The following is a 21,749-nucleotide window of genomic DNA, read 5'->3' as shown; positions in this document are numbered from 1 at the left end:
ATGCCACACATTGGCTTTTTCCAGCAACATATTAGCTTCCCCACAACTTCATATCACTGTGATTGAATAGCTTTGGGCTTTGAACTTTCCATCAAAAAAAAAAAAAAAATCAATTTTAAGACATCACATCGGGCTTTGAGAAATTGTCATGGTCATTTTTCACAATTTTCAGACACCTTATAGACTAAACAATTAATCTAAACTAATAATCGAACGACTGATCAATAATGGATATACATAGCTCTCAATTTGAAAACTGTGATGTGTTCTCGAGGAACCCATTACCTCCCATTACTACACGCTCACGTACATGTGCACATAATCACTCAGAGATCCCCTCTCTCTAATTCCAAGGAGAATTTCTCTTCGCTTCATCAGTCTATGAATTAGCAGAGAGTGAGAAAGAGAGAGGTAGAGCCTAATAAGCGTAATCTGTACTTTCTGTTTATTCCGTCTCAGCCCAAATTGTTTCTAGGTGCGGCTTGTTCAAAAAGTAATTCTCCTCCACCATATTTAATTGTTTTATTATGTCATTACTCCATGTTGCTGGAGCATTAACGCACCGTGCATTCCACTACGCCTATTAAACTGTAATGGCTCTACAAGGCAATATACGTCGTAATCAGACATACACACGCGCACGCAAACACTATCAAACGCACACACACTATTAAACGCCAATGGTGCCAGAGAGTGATATGAGGCAATATTGCGGGTGAGCAATCTGATGAAGTGTGCAGAAACAGTCATTAGCCGAGTCCTCGTCCCTGTTCAGTTTGCCACACACTTAACATCTTAACGAAGGAACTGCATTGCTTTCACACTGCATCGGCTTATAATCACTTGCAGAAACACTATCAGAATTATAGCACACGCACAAACTCACTTTGTCACTTATTTGTACACAAACACACAGACAGTTTGCTCATTTCACTCAGCTTATGGGAAAAACTGTGGAGTCTGAGAATATGTGCATACGTTAAGGCATGTGTAAGTGCGAGGTAGCGAGAGAAAGTCTTAAATGTTTCTGAGAGTGTGAGAGGAAGTAATAAGATGAGTGGAGTGCGTTTGTCTGCTGAGAGAGGGATGATGGATTGTTGAGGAGAGGCAGGTGAAGCTGAATATCTCCCTACAGCGACGGTCATAAAGCAAGAGAGCAGCATCCTCTCCAACAACACAATGAGATCAAATAACCTCCAGTGCCTCTAAGCGCACACACACACACAACTACACGCACACACACTCAAGAGGTGAAAGCAACATCAGTGGCTGGCACTGATATTCAGGCTTCGCTCTGTTTTGAAACATCCATCATATTCTTGAGCAGAAAGAGAGAGGCAATGAAAGTGTAAAGATGAGCACTCTTTGACACACTCCCCCACCTTCCTACCTCTCGCAAAAACACACATGCGCTCACATGCACAGCGCACGCACACACAGATAGACACATAGAAATGCGTGAAGTATGCGAGTGAGAGGAGATGAAGTAAGATGAACAAGCAGGAGAGGAGGTTGAAGTAGAAGAACAAATGTGAGTAGGAAGGGTCAGTGATGGGAAAGACTCTCCAGGGCTCAAGAGATGGATTAGGACCGAGGGTGTGCGTGTGTATGTGTGTGTGTGTGTGATTTAATTTAATTTGATTTATTTAATTGCATTAAGAATGCCTTACAAAAGAAAAGACATTAAACACAATCGAGGATAAAAACACAATAAAGTCCATTGTGGTCCTCAACACATAACAACATGTATCTTGACATACAGTAGTAACACAAAACTCAGGGAGCCAGTTGAGCTCAACAATCTACCTACAGTAGATGAGACCTATGGCCCAAGTTCAGAATTACTCCTATTAATTTATTCTGTGCTGTTTGGTAGGCCTTCAAACCAGGAAGAACATGCACATCCAAAATGATTTAAAATTAAGTGTGTGTGTGTGTGTGTGTGTGTGTGTGTGTGTGTGTGTGTGTGTGTGTGTGTGTGTGTGTGTGTGTGTGTGTGTGTGTGTGTGTGTGTGTGAAAAAAGAGAAAGAAAGCAGGAATGTCATCAATCTCGCTGAATCTGACTGCTACTTTTTCATAACAATGAACCTGTGAGCAAGGCATTTTACAACTAGCATCTGTCACAAAGCCTTGACACCACGACAGTCCCGCTCCCTTTCTGTCCCCGACAGTCATTAACAGCCCTCTCTGACTTCTCGCTTTGGTGTGATATTGTGGGTGTTTGCTTGTTTGTGTGTGCCTGTCCACATGTGAGACTCCCCATTGCTATACAATGTGTGTGGAATTTCATGCTATAATCGGTCAGGGACCGGAACACATGGCAAACAAAGCAATCGGCACAACAGCGCGCCATCTCTTCACACACATAGTTTATAGGGCACACACACACACACACACAGACACACAGACACACTCACACACACACCTTCTGAACAGGCTGGTGAGATGTAGTTCTCTTTGAGATTCTGCTCTTTGCCCTCTTCTGCAGATGGACAATTATGATCAGATGTGGTCCGTTACACCGCGACCACACACAATACGCTGCATGTTCAAATTCCATGAAAAATTCACACACAGAATCATAGAATGCCAGATCATAAAAAATCCACCAGCATGGTCCTAAAGGGTAATTTAGGATTAGTGTGTGGTATGCTCAAAACAGCCTAAAACATTGCCACATTGATATGGAAATTAGACCAATCTACCACTGGTGCAAATGGCAAAAAAACAGTTACTTAAATAGCCAAAAAAAAATGTGGACATGCACACACAGAAAGATATGCATATGAATGGCATGTGAGGGGTCTGTCCCAGAGCTTGGCTGTGCCTATCAAAGGCTTGTCTCTCCCAGAGACCAGTCGAGGCCCAGCCTTACACACTTAGCATTAGAATACATCAATGGCACAGGAATGGAGGCACGCAGGCTTTCATACTCGGAAAACCCACCTTCAGCCTCTATCTTCCCCCTTTCACTCCCTCTTTGGGCCATCCCAGCCCTCCACCCCCACTGTTAGCCCTCTCCTATTATCTCCTGCTCCTCTTATTCCATCCCCCCTCCACATCTCCGTCTTAAGACTCCACTCTCCCCCTCCTCTCCAGAAGGAAGCCTTTTTAACCGTGACCAGAACTCAGAGCCGCATGGACCGTGACCACATAGCCATACAACACCAGATAGTGTGTGTGTGTGTGTGTGTGTGTGACATAAAATAATCATAGTTAGGCCTGCCACTGCTCAGTCACCCTCAGTGTTGTGAGTGTCTGAACAGGCTGCTCTAGATCCTGTTTGGCTCTGTGGGATTCGCTGTCTGGTCATCAGCATTCATCCCAACACTTCACTGACTAACTGACAAACTCCACTTAATGGAATCAAACTTGGCCCATCAAACGTGTGTCAGTGCATGTATTTGTGTGTGTGTGTGTTGCCACTTGTCTGTCGATACCCAGAGACAGCCTTCAGCCAGAGAATAGGAGAGAGGTAAGGAAAAACAAGCCAGCTCTCCTTTACTCTCTAATTACAAATGACAAACCTGCTACCAAGAGTCTGGCACCTGACGACGCATGATAACCTCTCAGCGGTCTGCCGATACACAGTGGCAGGCTGGAAGCTATCTGCCTGTATGTGTGTGTGTGTGTGTGTGTGTGTGTGTGTGTGTGTGTGCGTGTGTGTGCGTGTGCGTGTGTGTGTGTGCATATGTGTAGAACAAGAACAAAATAAGTCCCGCCCTACGGCTCTGATTCCCAATGACAAAGCAAGAATTTTACGACCAATATGTCACCTGTCTTCCTCTCTTCATTGCCCTTTTAGTTTTGCATCCTTTACTTTGAGCCATCAATATACTCCTTCCTTCCTTCCTTCCTTCCTCACTCTCTCGATCTCTTTTGCATCATTGAAACCCAGCCGTTCTTCTCCAGATCATCCATTTCCTCCCTATGCCGTAATAATGAGGTTAACACCGCATTGTGGCTTGTACTCTTACTGTCTAATATCTCTAATTGCATTGTAATGATATTAAAGGTCATCCACTGTAAGTATCATGTATCCTTACAACACGGGAAGGTTGTAACCTGTTCTCACACCATACTCTCTTAAACACCCTCAAATCTGCTGTTTTATATTTGAGGGAAGTGGTACAAGGTTGTGGAGGATAGAAACTTAAAAAGATATGATATCAGAGTGCTGATACAAAAACATCTCACCACAAGGTCCATGTAGTAGCTGATCTGTAGCTTTAATACAGCTTCTCTAAGAGGCTCCGACAGCTTCGATGCCGCACGGACCGCTACAGGAAATCATTCATTCCACATACAATAACACTTTTTAACACGTCATCACTGGGTGGTAGATGAGACTTTTGGACACCACACTACTGCACTAATGCAACCTGGACATTTCGTTTATTTAAATTTACATTTTAGCATATTATTTAAGCAGTTGCACATTTTTGTTCCCCCATCCTGTACATATTCAAATATTTGTTCTTTTTACTTTATTCGTATTATTATTTCATGTATATTGTATGTATGTATATTTTTCCAAGTATTTCATTTACACTTATATTTGTGCTTTGTGACTGATTTTTGCTGCTGTTACACAGGAATTTCCCATTTTTCTTGGGATTAATAAACATCTATCTATCTATCTATCTATCTACCATATCATCTAGATCAGCAGGAGCCGCCTACACTAAGGTCAAACTTTACGCATCGCTAATTATAAACAGGATGTAGCGCCAAACTAGTTCTTACACAAAGATTATTATTACTAAAAATGTACACATTGTAGGCTATCTGCCAAGTATAACTGTTGAACGAACAGACAATGCTGACATTTTCTTGCAAATATGAATACTACCATTTCTAAACACATATATTACTGCAAGTAATCATATAGAAATTAAATAAAGTTTACATTTACAACAGATTGGCAGTTATGTATATATATATATATATATATATATATATATATATATATATATATTGTTTGGCGTCCTAAAACTTATTTTTCTATGTTATGCTACAGCTTGTGGTGCTACTGACTTTGACGTTTGACGTTTACAATGTTGATTGCTTTCAGTAGGACAGAGCTACATACTTACCTATTCATTTAGTAGATAAATCACTAGATTGAAACTATCAAGTATTTACGACAAACTTGAAAAAAAAACAGCCGGTCCAACCCAGCCCAGTAGGAGTTTGCCCATTTTGAAGACTCCTCGTCCATGCTGGTTTTCATTCCTGGACCTTGGAAACAGCAGTTTAGAAAATAAGCTTACCACAAGGTCTATAGCTATTCTGGAGCTTTCAGGCACATTGCATGATTTCTATGGAAAGATGGATGAGCTTTACCTAATCTCCAAAGTGGAAACTGGTTTGATTGGTTTGATACTGATTTTTATTAGTAAATGTTTACCCAGTTGTCATTGCACGATTGAGGATTTGTGTTTTTCTATAACGTAATAAAAGAAGCCAAGTGTCTCAAACTGAAATGTTAAATGTTGTCATTGCTGTAGAGGAACTTGATCTAAATAAAATTATTATTTAGAAGTAAAGAAGAGCGAGGAACTTTTAGTTTTTAAAAAAATGTTCAATACTCTACATATGTAAAAAAGATAAACATGATAACACTTTAAAATGTGAAAAATAAAATGGGGCAGAGAGATAAATAAGAGATGCACAGAGAAACTCAAACACACACCAACACTGGCCTGAAAGGACCGCCAGACGTGGGTTCACGCTACAGGAGTAAGCGTACACTTCTTCCCTTTCACATTTAGCATTGAGCTAGCATTGACTCCCTGCTGAATAGCCTTGTGAAGGCACAGGGTGATGCTAACCGGGAGGCACTATCGCTATCCGCCCTGCTACTTGGCGGAATAGCCGAGGCGGCATTTATATGGTAATGTCAGGAACGTTTCAGGGCCAAAGCTTGGGACCGTGGGCACTCTGTGATCCTCCAAGCCCAAAAAGGACAGATCTCCAGGGCATTGTGATTTCCCCAGTCAAGGCCCTGAGTGATCAGGATAAGCCCGTCCATGCTGCTTTAGTGCTGTCACTCAGCTGCTATTGTGGTCATGTGAACGGCCATTTTCATCACAATTGACCTCGGTTTTGGCAGTACTGTTCTGCAGGGCCCTCCTTTCTCTATTCTTCTGTGCCCTCCCCTCCTTCCCTTTCGCCCTCCATCAATGATTTTTTTCTTCTCTGTCTAGTCTTTTTTTGTGTGCTCTATCTTTCTTTTTTTCTACTTTCCAGCACTAACAGAGGCCCATAGATATGGCTGACGCAGAGTTTAACTGGTCTCTCTGCCTATCCGCCGCCATCTCTGCAGCCCTATTTGCTCCTTAAGAGAAGAGTGTCATGGAGCCTTTGATTATCTGAACTGATACTGTGGAAATTGCAACCTGTGATGCAATACATAGGCTCAGATTCAACTCAAGGGAGTGAAATACTGAGTGTGTGTTGTGTGAGCGACATTTTACAACCCAAGTGCACGGGTGGGTGTCTTTAATCAATCACGGAGTGTATGGTGTGAGTGTTATTATACATGTTTGTGTGATGCAGAGTGCATGTGTGTGTGTGTGTTCTCGCTTTATTTGATCAGGGCTGGAAGAAAATAACAATGTACTCCCTTAAGGAAGCTGTGGGAGGTACGACAGAGATTGTCCCTGTGAAACGAGTTTTTCCTGCATGTGTGAGTGTGTGTGTGTGTGTGTGTGTGTGTGTGTGTGTGTGTGTGTGTGTGTGTGTGGTGTGGTGTGTGTGTGTGTGTGTGTGTGTGCATGTGTCTCTGTGTATGAAAACAGAGGGGGGAAATAGAAAGAGAGATAGAGGAGGTGGAGAGTGAAGAGTATGCTATGTATGGGTCTAATACATGTGGGTAATGTGTGTGGGTGGTATGCTTTTAGACTGTGCCCCCTCCACACACACACACACACACACACACACCACACACACACACCAACACACAACACCACACACACACACACACACACACACACACACACACACACACACACACACACACACACACTAGGTGCCTGGATGCAAAGAACTCTGCTCCATCAACACAAACATCCTATTTCTCACATCTCCTCCCACATCTCCCTCTCCCCCTCCACCACCTTTATTTCTCCCTCTCCCGGGAAGTGACACAGAATTCTTTTTAACTGCAGTACATTCATTACAACAACCCTGCAACTCCCACATCCTTCATTCACCCCTTCCCCCCTTTACCCTCTACTCCTATCTTCTACATTCTCCCTCCCTATAACACAAGTGAAATAAAGACGTGTGCGTATCCACCTCCAGCAGCTGAGAGAGGTGGTAAACACTCATTCATATGCGGCCTTACTACAGCAGTGCTTGCACAAATTTCCTGTGCCTCAGAGCGTAGGAAGGGAAAGCAGAGCCTGCAGACAGTGTGGGTGTAAGCACTGAGGACAGCCATCCTCTTTCTATCTCCCTCCATTGACAACAATTGACTCTGCTCCGTGCCCACGCATGTACACACAAGACACAGCTGTCCTCGTGTAAATGCATTTGCACATTGTCCGCCAAGGGTCAAAACACAAGGGTATGCTTAAAATCCTGCACACACACACCACACACACACACACACACACACACACACACACACACACACACACACACACACACACACACACACTCCACCTTAATGTTGGATGAATAGACAATATACAGTATATAGATATTTGTCAATTGCCAATCAATTTCAAGGAGTGCTTTATGAAAGTATTGTATTTTTGCTTAATAATAATAAAGTATCTGGATTCGTCAGTGGGAAAGACAAAAACAGACTTTACCATTTGATTATTTCATTTACGAATGATTTCTCAGTAGAATTTCCAGAATTACTATCCACTATTACAAAGTTCTTGTGTGTCAGCCCCAAAACTCCTGCACACTGTTCATCCCTTGAACTCACTCACTTTATTACACAACAATGTTTAGACTTGAATTTTATTTTGGTACTTTCAACAGAACTGTCCTCAAAAAATTAGTATGATGATATCTATTTCCATATTGCAATTTAAAATGATATTTGAAGGCTGCAAATCATAATTATTTTATGTATCTCAATAAATCAGGGTGATGCTTTAAAAGCACTTACCAGATTATTATTTGTCTATCCAGCCATTAAAAATGTATAAATTTCCCATTTTGTATTATATAAAACAACAGAGGTAACAAATTCTCACATTTGGAAAGCGTCTGTTTGGCAATTAGCCTGATAAATGACCTAAACAATATATCACTTTGTCAGAATAGTTGACTAATCAATAAATCAACTTATTGTTTCAACCTATTACCTACAGTGTTCTATGATAAAAGATTGTATTATCCACTTCTAGTCACAGTAGAACCACAATAATGAATTTTTTTTTATTATCCAGGATCACTTATAATTCTTAACCTCGATCAAAAGATTGCCGTAATTGTTAAATGAAAAAAACTCCCTTCACAATTTCCCACAGCTCAAGATGACCCCTTCAAATATCATGTTTTGTCTAAAACCCTAACATGTTGGACATACAACAATATAAAACTGAGAGAAGCAGCAAGTCATTATATTAGAAAAATTTGAACCAATGAATATTTGTCATTTTGATTGTCAATTAATTTTCTGTACACTGGTATCATAAATGTATCAACTGATTGTTACAGACTCTGCTCACACACAAACATATTTGTTAAAACACATAGGAGAGCTGCAGCATTATATTGGCATTCAGCACATCAACACAAATTGGCCAAAAACAGGGGTTCTTCATAAAGAAGCAGCAACACACACACACACACACACACACACACACACACACACACACACACACACACACACACACACACACACACACACACACACACACACACACACACACACAGAGCTTATTGTCTGATCTGAAGAGTGACTCAAGAGAAGTATGGTGATGCAGAGGAGAACAATGAGCAGGAGAAGAAGAAGTGTTGCAGAGAACAACTCTCTCCCGAGCCGACGGAAGAGGCAGTGGGAGAGTCGAAGAGGCAGAGGGTGGAAGGGGAGGGCAGAGCAACAGATACATGGAGAGAGAGAGTGAGGAGGAACAGGCTGAAACATCCAGGAGAGTGCAGTGTCTGTGGGACGCCATTGATCCAACCCTGACAGAAATAGACAGCCAGACCAGAACCGACAAAGGCCCTCAGAGACACCCTAACACACAGCAGTACATACATCTGCACAGCAGGATCTATTCATACAAGCAAACACACTGGCCATCCACACATTAGCAGTCATGCACACACACACAGACACACACAGACACACACAGACACACACACACACACACACACACACACACACACACACACACACACACACACACACACACACATTTAAGGCAGAACAGGGTTACAACAAAATTGTAAATGATTTCACAGGTAATATAAGCCACATGTTGCACAGTCATCAATCACAGCTTGGCCAAACCATTCTAAATTCTTCAAACAATGTGGTTCTGTGCAAATATTAAATGAGTTGCAATATTCATTTTGGTGTCCATTGGGCTATATTTTTTCTTTTCTTTTTTACCTATGAGATTAAGCAGTTTAGCTTTCTAAGGCTAGGCTTACTGGGGTTGTGAGACAATGTGTGCACTTACATTTACATAAATGTATGCACTTAACGTAAATGCACATAAACCCTGAGCAAGGATTATAAAGGCAAAATGTAACTTTTATAATACCCAATCCAATGATTTGCGAGTCCTCTACCCCATCAGGCATGAAGCTTCCTGCAGCAAACAGACCGCACGTGAGTAAACATGCACCGGTCCGCAGGGACAGATGTTTGAATTTTTTAAGTTTTTTGTGTGTTTCCACTGTACTGGTAGGTGCACTTTAGAAACAGGAAAACATCTGTAGAGAACTGTCGGCAGACTCAGGAACACACGAAGAGTGTTGGGCTGTATGGCTGAAATCAAAATCATGGCATTTAAGCAAATTGTTTTCTGACATTACCCTACTGTTTCAATGAAACATGAGCTAACAGATTTATTTGGTTTCCATGCTACTGCAAAATGGAAAATAATCCAGTAATTTTCTGTGCAAGTACTGCATGCATTTCATCAGACAGCACTCTTCAAAAATATGGATAACTGATTTTCTGATCTAATTTGCTTGGAATGATTCATTTGGGCAAAAGCGTTTTGTAATTTTCATCGGACAATTAGCAGCAATTTTGTTAATCAATAAATTGTTAAACCCATTTTTTAAGCAAACATTCTCTGGTTCCAGCATCTCAAAATGCTTCTCTCAGTTTTATATCATTGTAAACTAAATATTTTGGGGGATTTAAGCTGTTATTTGGACAATCAGAAATCAGAAATACTTTATTTAAAACAGGCAATCTGATGCTGTCTGATGAGTTGCAATGGGCAATTTTCTCTATTTTCTGATTTTAGAGAACAAACCATCGATTGATTGAGAAATAATCTGTAGATTAATTGATACTGATTATTGTTAATGTAGCCTCAATGTTCTTTTTGTTACAATATAGTTAAACAAAAAGTCAATACTGTGATGATTCTGAAGTATTGCTCAGCCACACACACACACACACACACACACACACACACACACACATATTACTTCATATTACTTACTAAAACTATGTCAGCCTCTATTTCATGATCATACATGCATTTGCAGAATGGCTTTTAAATAAGCCCATCACCATATGAATTACTGGCTGACACATCAGGCTGGTTGGCAGTTTCACTGACTGGTTGCTGTTGCCATCAGGAGAAGAGTGCTTGTGTAGTGAACATTTCTGCTTCCCTCCCTGGCCTAGGCTGGGACTGATTAAAGCCTTCTGCTGAAACAAGGTCATAATTCACTTAGCCATTTCCCAATTTCCGCATAATTACCCTCCTGCTTCACGAACACTAACATGCGCGGACACACACGCACCCGCACACATTTGCACCGACGCTCAGACACGGACACATTTCCTCTCTGATTTGTGTCATTACTGAGAGGAGAGTGGTTAAAAGGTTTCAGAGTTGGCCTCTTAGTGACAGCTTAAATGGATAAAACCTCAATTAAAGACTCTCTCCCTCTCTGCCGCGCTCTCTCTGTGGATGGAATAAGCATAATTCTGTGTCCTCGGCAGTTTGCTGAAGTGAGGACCTAGCCTTGCCTTTTTCTCTTTCTGGCTGCTAAATCAAACCTTCTCAGTCAGGACTTTCTCATATCTTGCCATAATTGTTTCTTATGAAAACCCATCGGAACAAAACCTCTGAAGTTGTTTACGGCTTGACGGACCGATAACAATATGTATGATCAAAACTCAACAACACGCATCTTTCTGCCCAGCGAGCAGTGACAATTTACACTCTTCTTGTAAATTCAGCAGCTCTCCTCTCTGCGGCTCCTCTGTCCTGCCCAAGCCAGCGACAGTTGATTCTGTGTGTTTGATGAAAACAGCTGCATTTTCACGTGCGACTGTATTGTCTTAATGCGGAGGATTCTTAATTGTCATGTCGGTAAAGTTTATTAACGCTAGACCACTCTGCTCTGTTGTGATCAGGCTCAGCATATGGCCTCAGACTGCCACTACGCTGCTACCATTAGCCACATCACAAACACACCATATGAGCATCTGGTGTGTGTGTGTGTGTGTGTGTGTGTGTGTGTGTGTGTGTGTGTGTGTGTGTGTGTGTGTGTGTGTGTGTGTGTGTGTGTGTGTGTGTGTGTGTGTGTAGGAGCTGACAGGCTACATTATTAGTACCCCCCCTCCTCGCCCCCCAAAAAACCCCAAGAGCGCTGGTGAGGAATAGAGTTACTCACACACACACACACACACACACACACACACACACACACACACACACATACACAGATACATAAAGCGCTTTGAAACCGCTTGTAAACATCACAGCCTTGTTATTAGCACCTGATTACACTGCTGGAGCTTAGGCGTTGGCTCAGAGAATAATGTTAATATCAACAACAACATTGAGTGTGTGCGTCTGAGTGTGTTGTATTTTTGTGTATTGCCTTCAGCCAATTGCTGTGGGATTTGTTCTCTGTGGACAATTTGTTCAAATTTAATACATGGGTGGGAAAGATAAATTCAAGTTTGGCCTCGCGTTTTACCTAAAATCTAAAGAGATAACGAGGAAAGATATTCATTAAATCATTTGTAAATAAAAAAAGCTACTTATCAGCCTAAGCCAGCAGCGTTTGAACTTAAATCAACACAAGAACTGTGTGACTTGGACACAGCTCCTCCTTTTAATTGCAATGTGATTTCTGAGAATTTATCATTAAGATAATTGTCCTGAAAATATCAGTTAAGTCACTTTACTGTCACTATTTAATCTATCTGTAAGCTCTACATTTTCTTTATATGCTGTTACATTACTCAAACAAACACTGTCCTGGGATAACCAGGTTATATGCAGAACAGTGAACACAGACAACCAAATATCTCGAAATCACCATTGGATTAGCCAATACTGGTCTGTTTGACTTTGTGTGAAATCAAAAGTCACTTAATTGCCATGTAAAATGGATCTCTGTTCTGTAGCTACCATAAAAAAATACTGGTGTGGTCTCACAAAGCTTTAGAATGGGCATCTTTGTACAGTGGAGGTGAACGGAGAGTCTGTATTACCGACTCATATCTGTGCCGGTTGTTGTTCAGATGCTGATCCGAATTTTGTTTTACGACTTTTCTCCGAAAGCATAAAGCCTTTCTGCTGTTGCCAACATGGAAGCGACCGGTAAAGAATTTGTGTCACATTTGGAGCTCAACCCCATTTTCACACCTGTGCACACCTGGCCAGGACGCAGGTGTGCCAGCTTGTCGGCTTTTTGGAAAGTTACAATAATTGGACAACTCAGGCCCGCATTGTCCAAACACCTGAAACGAGGTTTTCATCATTTTCAGACAGTCCAAGCAGCACTTCTGAGAGAGACTGGCCGCAACACAAAGAACAGCAAGAAGAGCAATCACTCACAGTCTCAGACACACCTTTGGGTAATTTAGACTGTCCAATAGAACTAATCGCATGTTGTTAAAAGCAGGTGGAATAGGGAACTCCACCCAAGACTACATTTTTGAAACAAATTAATCAACTATCTCTGATTGGGAAACTAGTCCTAACTGGCACAAAAGTTACACATTTAGGGCATATTTGGCTATCACTTTAGGCATAGCAATAAAGCCATTTTATCATCTTTTTAAACTGAGAAACGTTTAGCTGCAGAGCTGCTCTTAGCTATTAGGGGCTCCCAGCAGGTGGCATTTGATATGATAAACATGCACGTTTTGGCAAATGTAATAATATTAAAATCTGAACATTTTATTTTGAGCAACAGTCTATAAAAGGAATTCAAAGATACTGACTATTTAATCATTTTGATTTTGTGTGGGATATAATGCGCCAAACATGCCATTTAAGCTTTGTTAAAAACAAAGAAATACTTGAATTAACTGGGACATAACAACTGTCAACCTCCAATACCACACATTTCCCTTAAAGTGTCTACATTTGTGGCTTTCTGTGATTTGTGACAGGCCGACAGCAGTGTCGACCATTATTTTAACCAATACACATTAACATTTAAGAGGAGTTCAAGAAAAAATGCATGCAGTGTCAAATAGTATAAACCATTATAATTCCTGTTTATCTGTCCAAGAAAAAGCCTTCATTTGAGCATAAGTACATTGTCATAAAAGTCAACACTTCCTCTGCATAAAATGTATTTGTGTGGCCCACTCACACATATGTTTTATAATCAGTATTTATTGTTTCTTCCATTGTTTCGTGCAAAATGCGAACAGAAATTGAGCATTGACGGAAAAGCCTGCCAGAACACAGCATTAATGTACGTATGCGAATTCACTGCAGCCCACCACGCTACACCTCCATGTTGCTTGAAGTTGACAACCCAAAATAAATTCTCAACCTGTGGGAAACACTAACAGTGATGTTATTTACTGTATTTTATTTTATCTTTCCTGCATCGACTTACTGCACCTAAATAATATCTGGCCAATTTAAGATTAACTTAAAAATCACCATTAATTCATTGCTTTGATTATTATTGTTGTAAATGTTGACATCTTTTCCTTGCTAAGTTTGTGTCAGACATTTCATGGAAAAAACACCCGGTCTAGACAACCATTCAGTGTGATTTCTATGACTGTGAAAGTCTTGATAAACACAGCCTGCAAAGCATCTGTGCAAATCACTGAGCCTCCAGCATGGAATCAGCAGTCACTTAAATCAAACCCAATCCTCGGCCAGGCATTTATATAAGACCTTTATTTTATGTCAGGCTGGGTCAGAAAAGCTCAACTTGGTGCGACTCTTGTACAGGCTTGGTCTTAGCAGAATTACATCTCTAAAATCCCTAAGAACCTACTGCCTTTGAATCCAAACCACTACAGTAACGAGTTTGTGTTTGATCCAAGACAGAGCAAGCGCAAACACCAAACATCAATACTTCATTTTCTCAGTAATGCTTCCGATTAGCTGATCATGTAAGTGGGACAGCATTTGAGAAAATGAAGGAACCAATCAGGAGATGTAGAAAAAACTTGGTGTGCTCGATATTTCAGGCTTGTCTTTTTCTAAAGATCAATGTGAGTGTTTTATGTGTGTGCAAATTCATAGGATCTGCAAGGAGGTGTGTTTGATGGTGGCTTTGGTCAAAATCTCAAAGTGTGTAACAAGAGAGAAGTGAGTGGAAAGAAAATGAAAGTGTGGGTGAGGTGAGGTGAAGGAAAACCAGACAACAAAGCAAGGCAACATATTTCCTAGCACTAGAAAGATTTAGTCCAAGTTAATTTGACAAGGAAAGAGTCTCACAACATTCACATTAAACTACATAGCTCCCAAAATACCACCCCCAAGAGTGCTTTTCCATCAGGCAATTTGAGGATGAGAGAAAAACAGAGAGGTGGGTGCACACTCCTGAAATCTAGCTCATCCCCAAAGAGGAAAAAAAAAGTAAAGGACGAGAAAATAATTCATTTCTTTTCCTCCTATCTTTTACATGTCCCTTATTGCTCGGCTCACCTACCAGACAATACCCGTCCAATCAGAAAAATGTATTAACTCCTACGCATGCACACAGAGGGAGAGAGAGTGAGGGGGAGGGGGCACTGGATCTTATTATGCATATAGAACTCATCCATCATACAGGTGTTCCCTATTGCTTTTAATTAATGGCGTCTATATGCGAGCGTCTGCACGCCACACACACTCTCACACCCACAAGTCGCTACACAAATCAGAATCCATTCACTCGTGCACTATGTGGCCTTATTATTCATTGATAACGAACAGCCTGAACACTGTGTGTCTGTATAACTGTTATGATGATCACTGAGCCTGTGTGTGAGGTTTTATTTTTCTGTGCATGTGCGCAAACACACATCACAGCGGTAGCTGACATATGTAGCCACGGCGCAAACGCCTATGATGAATGGGTTGTACACACATGAGCACACACACAGGCGGGATGTGTGCCTTGTGATAGTGAGTGAGTAATACACTTCTTTGTGCAGATATTCATAAATGTAAATGTTGTTGTCCTAAGTGGGGCTGGGAGACAGATAGTTTTGTGTTGCTGTCAAGGGGTTGGTTGATTGGCCTGCTTAATCCTGTAGTCTGTTTCCCTCTCTCTCTCTCTCTCTCTCTCTCTCTCTCTCTCTCACTCACATACACACATAAACTAGGCCTTATGGTCTTGTATAATGTGAGAACTCAGTGTGGGGATCAGGGCACTGGCCAAGCATTATTATCATTATTATGATGACCCTCCTCCCCATGCTCTATTATAATTCAACACAAAATCCATCTGTATTCTTCCTGACTTCCCCTCTTCTTAAACCAGTACCACAGCATTTCTCGCTCACTGTCTTTCCATTCTCATATTGTTGCATTATTTCTCTCCTGCCCTGCGTGACGTGTCTCTGCACTCCGACAAGCTGGATGAATATTAAACCAGTATACCTCGGCATCGATTACCACACACATGCATGTGCATCCATATGAGAAGAAAATTCTGCTTGCAATAGCTGGCTTTATTCCCGTGGCATGCGTCGAGGTGACAGTGTCATTGATGCACACACGCACATGTATGCAAACACACACACACACAAAGCTACAGTCTAGAAATAAATATGCGTTTGTTTATTTGCAACCTAATTGCATTCCGCAATACACAACTGATAAATTAAGAGATATCACCAGGTCTCTATTATGCAAACCAGTTAACTGCTGCGTTATCAGATTACACACACATACACATATATAAGTACACACACACTCGTTAGCACACACAAGCACTCTCACAGCAGTGGTTAATTGCCAGGTGGTGGAAGATAATGTGTGATTTAATGGACTGATGGACTTGTTTTTGTTTCGGTCACCCATCACTGAGCAGAGACATCTGTAACAGGGCAAACACACAGATGCACGGGTTCTCACAGACACACACAAACGCACACCATTATACACACGTCCATGCCCAGGGATATCAGTGACAAGTGACAGATAGGCAGTGGCAAGAGCCATTGTGCAAGATGCGAACGCAGGAAATGATCCATCTTCTCGAAGTTAAAAAAGTACACAGCGGGGACGTGTGTGCATTTGTGTGTACTCCCATAATCATAGATATATGTGAAACTCATAAGCGTACATGCACATGTTTGTGTTTGTGTGTGAAGCGGTTAATCCTTGGTAACAGTCTCAGCCTGTCTCTTGTGGTTGATGAGTGGCTCGGGGTCAGAAGCTGGTTGAGAAACTGCAGGGTCCTCAGGCTTTACAATGTGTTTACCACTCAAACTGACAGCTACACTACAGCTTATTATTGGCCTTCTAAACCTCCACACTGCACTGTGAGTTAGAGAAACTCCAGAGAGGCCGATTGCCAATGGCTAGAGACACGCCAGCCAACCCGAGAAATGTAGGAAGTTGTTGTAATAAATGCTGGAAATGTGATCTGCGTCATTTAAAATTTGCTAGGAAGTGTATGAAAGAGTGGATAAGACAGGTTATCTTGCAGTTTATCTGTTTTTTTGTGTGGCACTGTCCATGGCCCCTTTGTCTTCTAATTCAATAAGTAGGCTGAATTGAAAAAGTTATCCACACTCACTGCTCATACACTGTCATTGTGTATGTTTTCACTCACTGAGGAAGAGAGAGAGAGAGAGAGATAGAGATGGAAAAATTAGGGATGAGGCAGGTCCACTGAGATGAAGTCTTCTTTAATTAACCACAGTCTTTTATAAAAGACACACACACTAAACCTCACACTGCAGGGGCTAAGAATATTTTGCCGCTGGGAGACAAAGCGTATTGGCAGTGAGCATGTGTGGAGAGAAAGAGAGAAAGAGAGAGAGAGAGAGGAGAGACTGCGGGGCTCTGCAGTACTCTGGTCCTGGACAGTCAGGTTAAAGGTTAGGCTGCCCCAGACTGCTTTCATTCTCCCACTGTCTTTGTCTGATAAAATAACTGCAGCTTGTTTTTCACTTTAAAAAGAGTATGAGTATAGAGCAGGAAGCAGCTGACAAATTACTTAAAACATTTTACCAAGGTCAAAGCTGCTCATGTCACGACGAGCTGATTGTACCGATGTCCCGGGTTCATGTCTTCCCTTTTTTTCTTTAAGCCTTTAAGCGTTTTCTTCCCCCATTTTATCTAAATCAACTTCTGTCTCTGATATGGAAACCTAAGGTGGAATTTCATTAGCATTTATTATCAAATCGTTACAAAGCGTAAAAGTATAGAAATTGAAAACGGGCGCCTTTAACGTTGAGAGAAAAATATCAGCTAAAATGCATTAGCAGCAAATGTGTAAGCAATATTAGTTTCTCAAACAATGCGCGAAAAAATAATTTTCTCACATCCAGGAAAACTAATATTGTTTACAGTATTATACCACAACAAATAATAGTATGTTTTCCGCTCCTTTTACTACACGTAATTCCGTTGTGAGGCCTATATTTACTTGCCTCTCATAGTTTTTTTCACACTGTAAACTAAAAATCCTCAGCCTGGTGTTATTATCGGCAGACAGAGTCATCGATCCCCCTCCTGCAAAAACAACAGTATATTTTCTGAGTTTTTATTTTGTTTATGTCTTTAATAAGTGCAGTCATGAAATGTGAGTCGCTGTATATCTGACTGCTCATCTTAGGGGCCTTGTAAATTCTGCTGAAGAGGTAAATACCACAAACTGAGATGATTTAAGGGCCGCCTGGTAGCCGAAATATAGCCTACACATAGACAGGATTCACTGCAAGATGGAGAGCAGAAATGAAGCTGTGTGTTAGTGTGACATGCGCTCTTGTGCACTTCCGAGACCTACAATTTAGGTTGATTGATGCATTATTTTGAGGAAAAAATCAAAATACATTGGATCACACAGCTTGCTTAATTTATCATTAAAGGGACTCTTGAAAATTGGCCAATATTTGGTGTAAAATCTGGCATTCAGTTGGAAATTAACAACATTTTTATCTGCATATAGAGAAGGAACGTGGATGTACAGATTGGGACATGTGGAAATACAGCTAATACAACATAAACTTGAAACAAGATTTTACAGTAGAGAGAAAGAGAGATAAGCAGACTGACTCTGCATTCTTAAGGCTCCAGCAGCAGATCCATGGACTCACGAGGACAGTAATAAAAAGACAGCTTTCAAAAAAAGATAAAGGAAGGGAAAAAAGCTTGTATCCAGATAGGGGCAAGGAGCGAGGTGTTAAGAGGATAACAAAAAGGCCAAGGAACTGAGTGTAAACAAGGTTAGAGAGGGATTGTAAGAGAGAGCAGGTTGGAGAGGGAGCGAGAAGGAGAGATTGAATAGTGACACTGCTACAACACAATGGGGTCAGGATGAAGAAGTGTTCCTAATTGAACCAGATAGAGGAAAGAGCAAGAGCCGTGGAAGACTGAGAGAGGAGAGACACATGACGATGGGAGAGAGGAGAAAGAATCACGTGAACCGCTCTCCTTTTCTTTCTACTCCTCGGCCATGCATGGCTGAAGGTAAAGGAGAGAGGAGAGAAAAGAAGAGGAGTCACTGAATAAATAGTAGCATGCACACAATGCGGCTGAACTGAGGAACAGAAACGGAATATGTCCGACTAGTTGTGCAAGTGGAGGTGTTGAAAAGATGGTTTGGAGCCACCTTGACTTCCCAGTAGGGGTCTGACAGAGCAGTTTGAGACTCGAAAATAGCTTCACCATGCAGAGAAAACATGATAGGCCTGTTTAAATAGCTTGTGTGGATCTAAATCATTCCTTCCACCTTTGAAAAGAAAAGAAAGATACACACTAGGATGGTGGCTGCTATAAACATGTGAAAGTATTAGAGGGACACAATTATGCAAAGCAACAGCAATAAACCACGGATGAACTAAAAGTGTGATGGTGTGAACCTGAGCACAGGTAGTGATCAGGACATGTATCTTTTTCCTTTAACAGGTGGAGAATAGAGACATCATAAGAGATGGCATATAACCACACACGCATTCACTCTAATAAGCACTGATGAATGAGGGTCTTACTGTATGTTGGAGCTGTTCCAGTACACGGAATGCCTGTTGGCTGACACCGGGACCATGTCCGCCCAGGTGAGACTCGTTAGCACCCAGAGAGACAGCACTACCAGAGCCATGCTCTCGGCTCCTCTCTCGGCCTCCGTCCCTTTGGTCTCTCCGGCCACTCTCTCGGTCCCTTCACCCCACCAAACAACGCGACTCAAACATCCCAGCAAAAGCCTAACAGACGGGAGAGGGGAAGACAAAAGCTTCATACATGCATACAAACGGATACGTTCAAAGACTAGGATATGTAAGACTTGCTCTGGTCGATAACTGTTGTAAAAGTCTATTGTGGTGTGTGTGACTAAGGTCGCCCCCTTCCCCCATAAACCAGACTGCGAACCCCCTCCCCAAAAAATCCTGGAGGAAATCCTAAAAACTGAGCTGCGCCTGGTCCTCTCTTCTCACCGGGAACTGCTGCCTCTGAGCCGGTCAGAAGAGTGCGGGAGGCCGGTATGGGGTCCAAGTGGGAGGTTGGTCTTGCTCCCGGCATGAAACGGTCCTGTCCGCTGCGAAAGAGTTGCTGCTGATGTGAAAAAGGCTTACTGGGAGGAAAATGAAGAGTAGAAAAAAACGCTAGTAAGATAATATATAGGTTTTAGCAAGTCTTCTTAATCTTCTTTTTTAAACTGTGTATGTGCGTGCTGCTGCAGTTTTTCCATCCAAGGATTCGAGAGATGTGGAGCACGCCGAGCCACTGAGCTCTATAATCGCTGCAAACAATTCAACCAGCCAATTTCATTAGGTCTTCAAGACTCTATCCGACAACCATCGTTTACGGTGAGCAGCCTGCCCACCCGTCTCTTTCCTTTTTCTCTCTCTCCTCCTTCTCCTCTCTCTGTTTGGTAGGCAGCACTCGTTCACTTTCTAACTCCACCCACTGCGAGCGAGCAAAGCGCATTCCTCCAATATTGTGGCCGAGTCGCAGCACATCAGGCATCACTGCGACTTGAAGTTTTTTGTCAACTATTCGACCTCCACTGCTAGTGTAAAAGTAGAAAGCTTTGAATCCCCCATCTACCAGATACGTCTGCAGCAACCCTATGCAGCCTATTTTTCAACGTTAACACCTCCTCCTCCTCAGCCACAGCCACAGCCACACACACACGCACACACACACACACACACACACGCACACACTTTTGCATTTTTAACAGTCTAAAAACTCTAAAAACTCACGCATGCCCTTATAGTCTCCCCTCCTTGTTTAGATCCACCAGACACTGTAAGTTAGTCTAATACAGCACTATTATCATGTAATCCTCTTATAACTTCAACATATTAACACGCATAGGCTACTCACGCGCACACACACGAATGTCCTTCGCGTGATCCACTATGAAGAAAACAAACAAACTGAATAATATAGGCTACTGTGTTAACAGTTATGTTATAGTGACTTTATCTAAGATTTGTCCAAAAAAAGTAAATTGCTGTTTTATTTTGCAAATTATCCCATAAATTAAATTTCACATCTAAAATGTGGCTATTAAAGCAATTATAATATAATTTCGTTTTTTTTATGCAAGAAACGTGTGTGGGATAGAGAAAGAGAGAGAGAGAGAGAGAGAGAGAGAGAGAAAGGGAATGGAGAACAGGCCAGACAGGTAAAGAGACAGAAAGAGGGAGAGAGAAAAAGAGAGAAATAGCAGATAGGAGAAAGATTGTTACAGTTTTCTTGCCGCCTGCTGGGAATGAGTTGGTTAAGGAGAAGTCAGAATGATTTATTGGGAGAAAAAAGGAGGGAAATAGGGAGAAGGAGAGCAAGAAAGAGAGTGAGATGAGATGCCATCGGGGAATCCCTCTGTCTTCTTGAGTCCTTCCACCTCTCTCATGAGCTGTCCATTTAATCCCCCCCCTCCCGTCTCTCTCTCTCTCCTCTTCTTCTCCTTGCCTTATTCTCCCATTTCCAATGCAAACTTTCTCCACTGGCTCTGCGATCCCTGATACATGGCTCTGCTATTTTTCCTCTGTCTTTTGTTAGCTTTTGTCTCTGGTGGTCTACCTGTCTTCTCCGCCTCTGCCTCTCTCCATCTCTCTCCGTTACAGCAGGCATGCAAGTTTTTAATGAGCACTCCTCCTTTGCCTCCTCTCCTCGCTCCTCTGTCTATCATTTCTCTTTAG

The 21,749-nt window shown here is 41.8% G+C and overlaps 1 protein-coding gene across 1 annotated transcript in view; it reads right to left on the bottom strand.

The window, feature by feature from the left end:
• Nucleotides 1-20,655, bottom strand: part of efna3b (ephrin-A3b) — a 55,599-nt gene extending 34,944 nt beyond the window's left edge. The window contains exons 1-2 of the mRNA XM_032519217.1: nucleotides 20,034-20,655; nucleotides 19,590-19,802 (exon numbers count right to left, since the gene is read on the bottom strand). Coding sequence (XP_032375108.1) covers nucleotides 19,590-19,699 — 110 coding nt within the window. The 5' untranslated portion in view covers nucleotides 19,700-19,802; nucleotides 20,034-20,655. The remainder of the gene's footprint in view (nucleotides 1-19,589; nucleotides 19,803-20,033) is intronic.
• Between the last annotated feature and the right edge of the window lie 1,094 nt (nucleotides 20,656-21,749).

The sequence above is a fragment of the Etheostoma spectabile genome, chromosome 6 (assembly GCF_008692095.1).
Source record: "Etheostoma spectabile isolate EspeVRDwgs_2016 chromosome 6, UIUC_Espe_1.0, whole genome shotgun sequence".
Classification (NCBI taxonomy): Eukaryota; Metazoa; Chordata; class Actinopteri; order Perciformes; family Percidae; genus Etheostoma; species Etheostoma spectabile.
The sequence above is the reverse complement of the archived record's forward strand: the minus strand, read 5'-3'. Positions and strand labels throughout refer to the sequence as shown.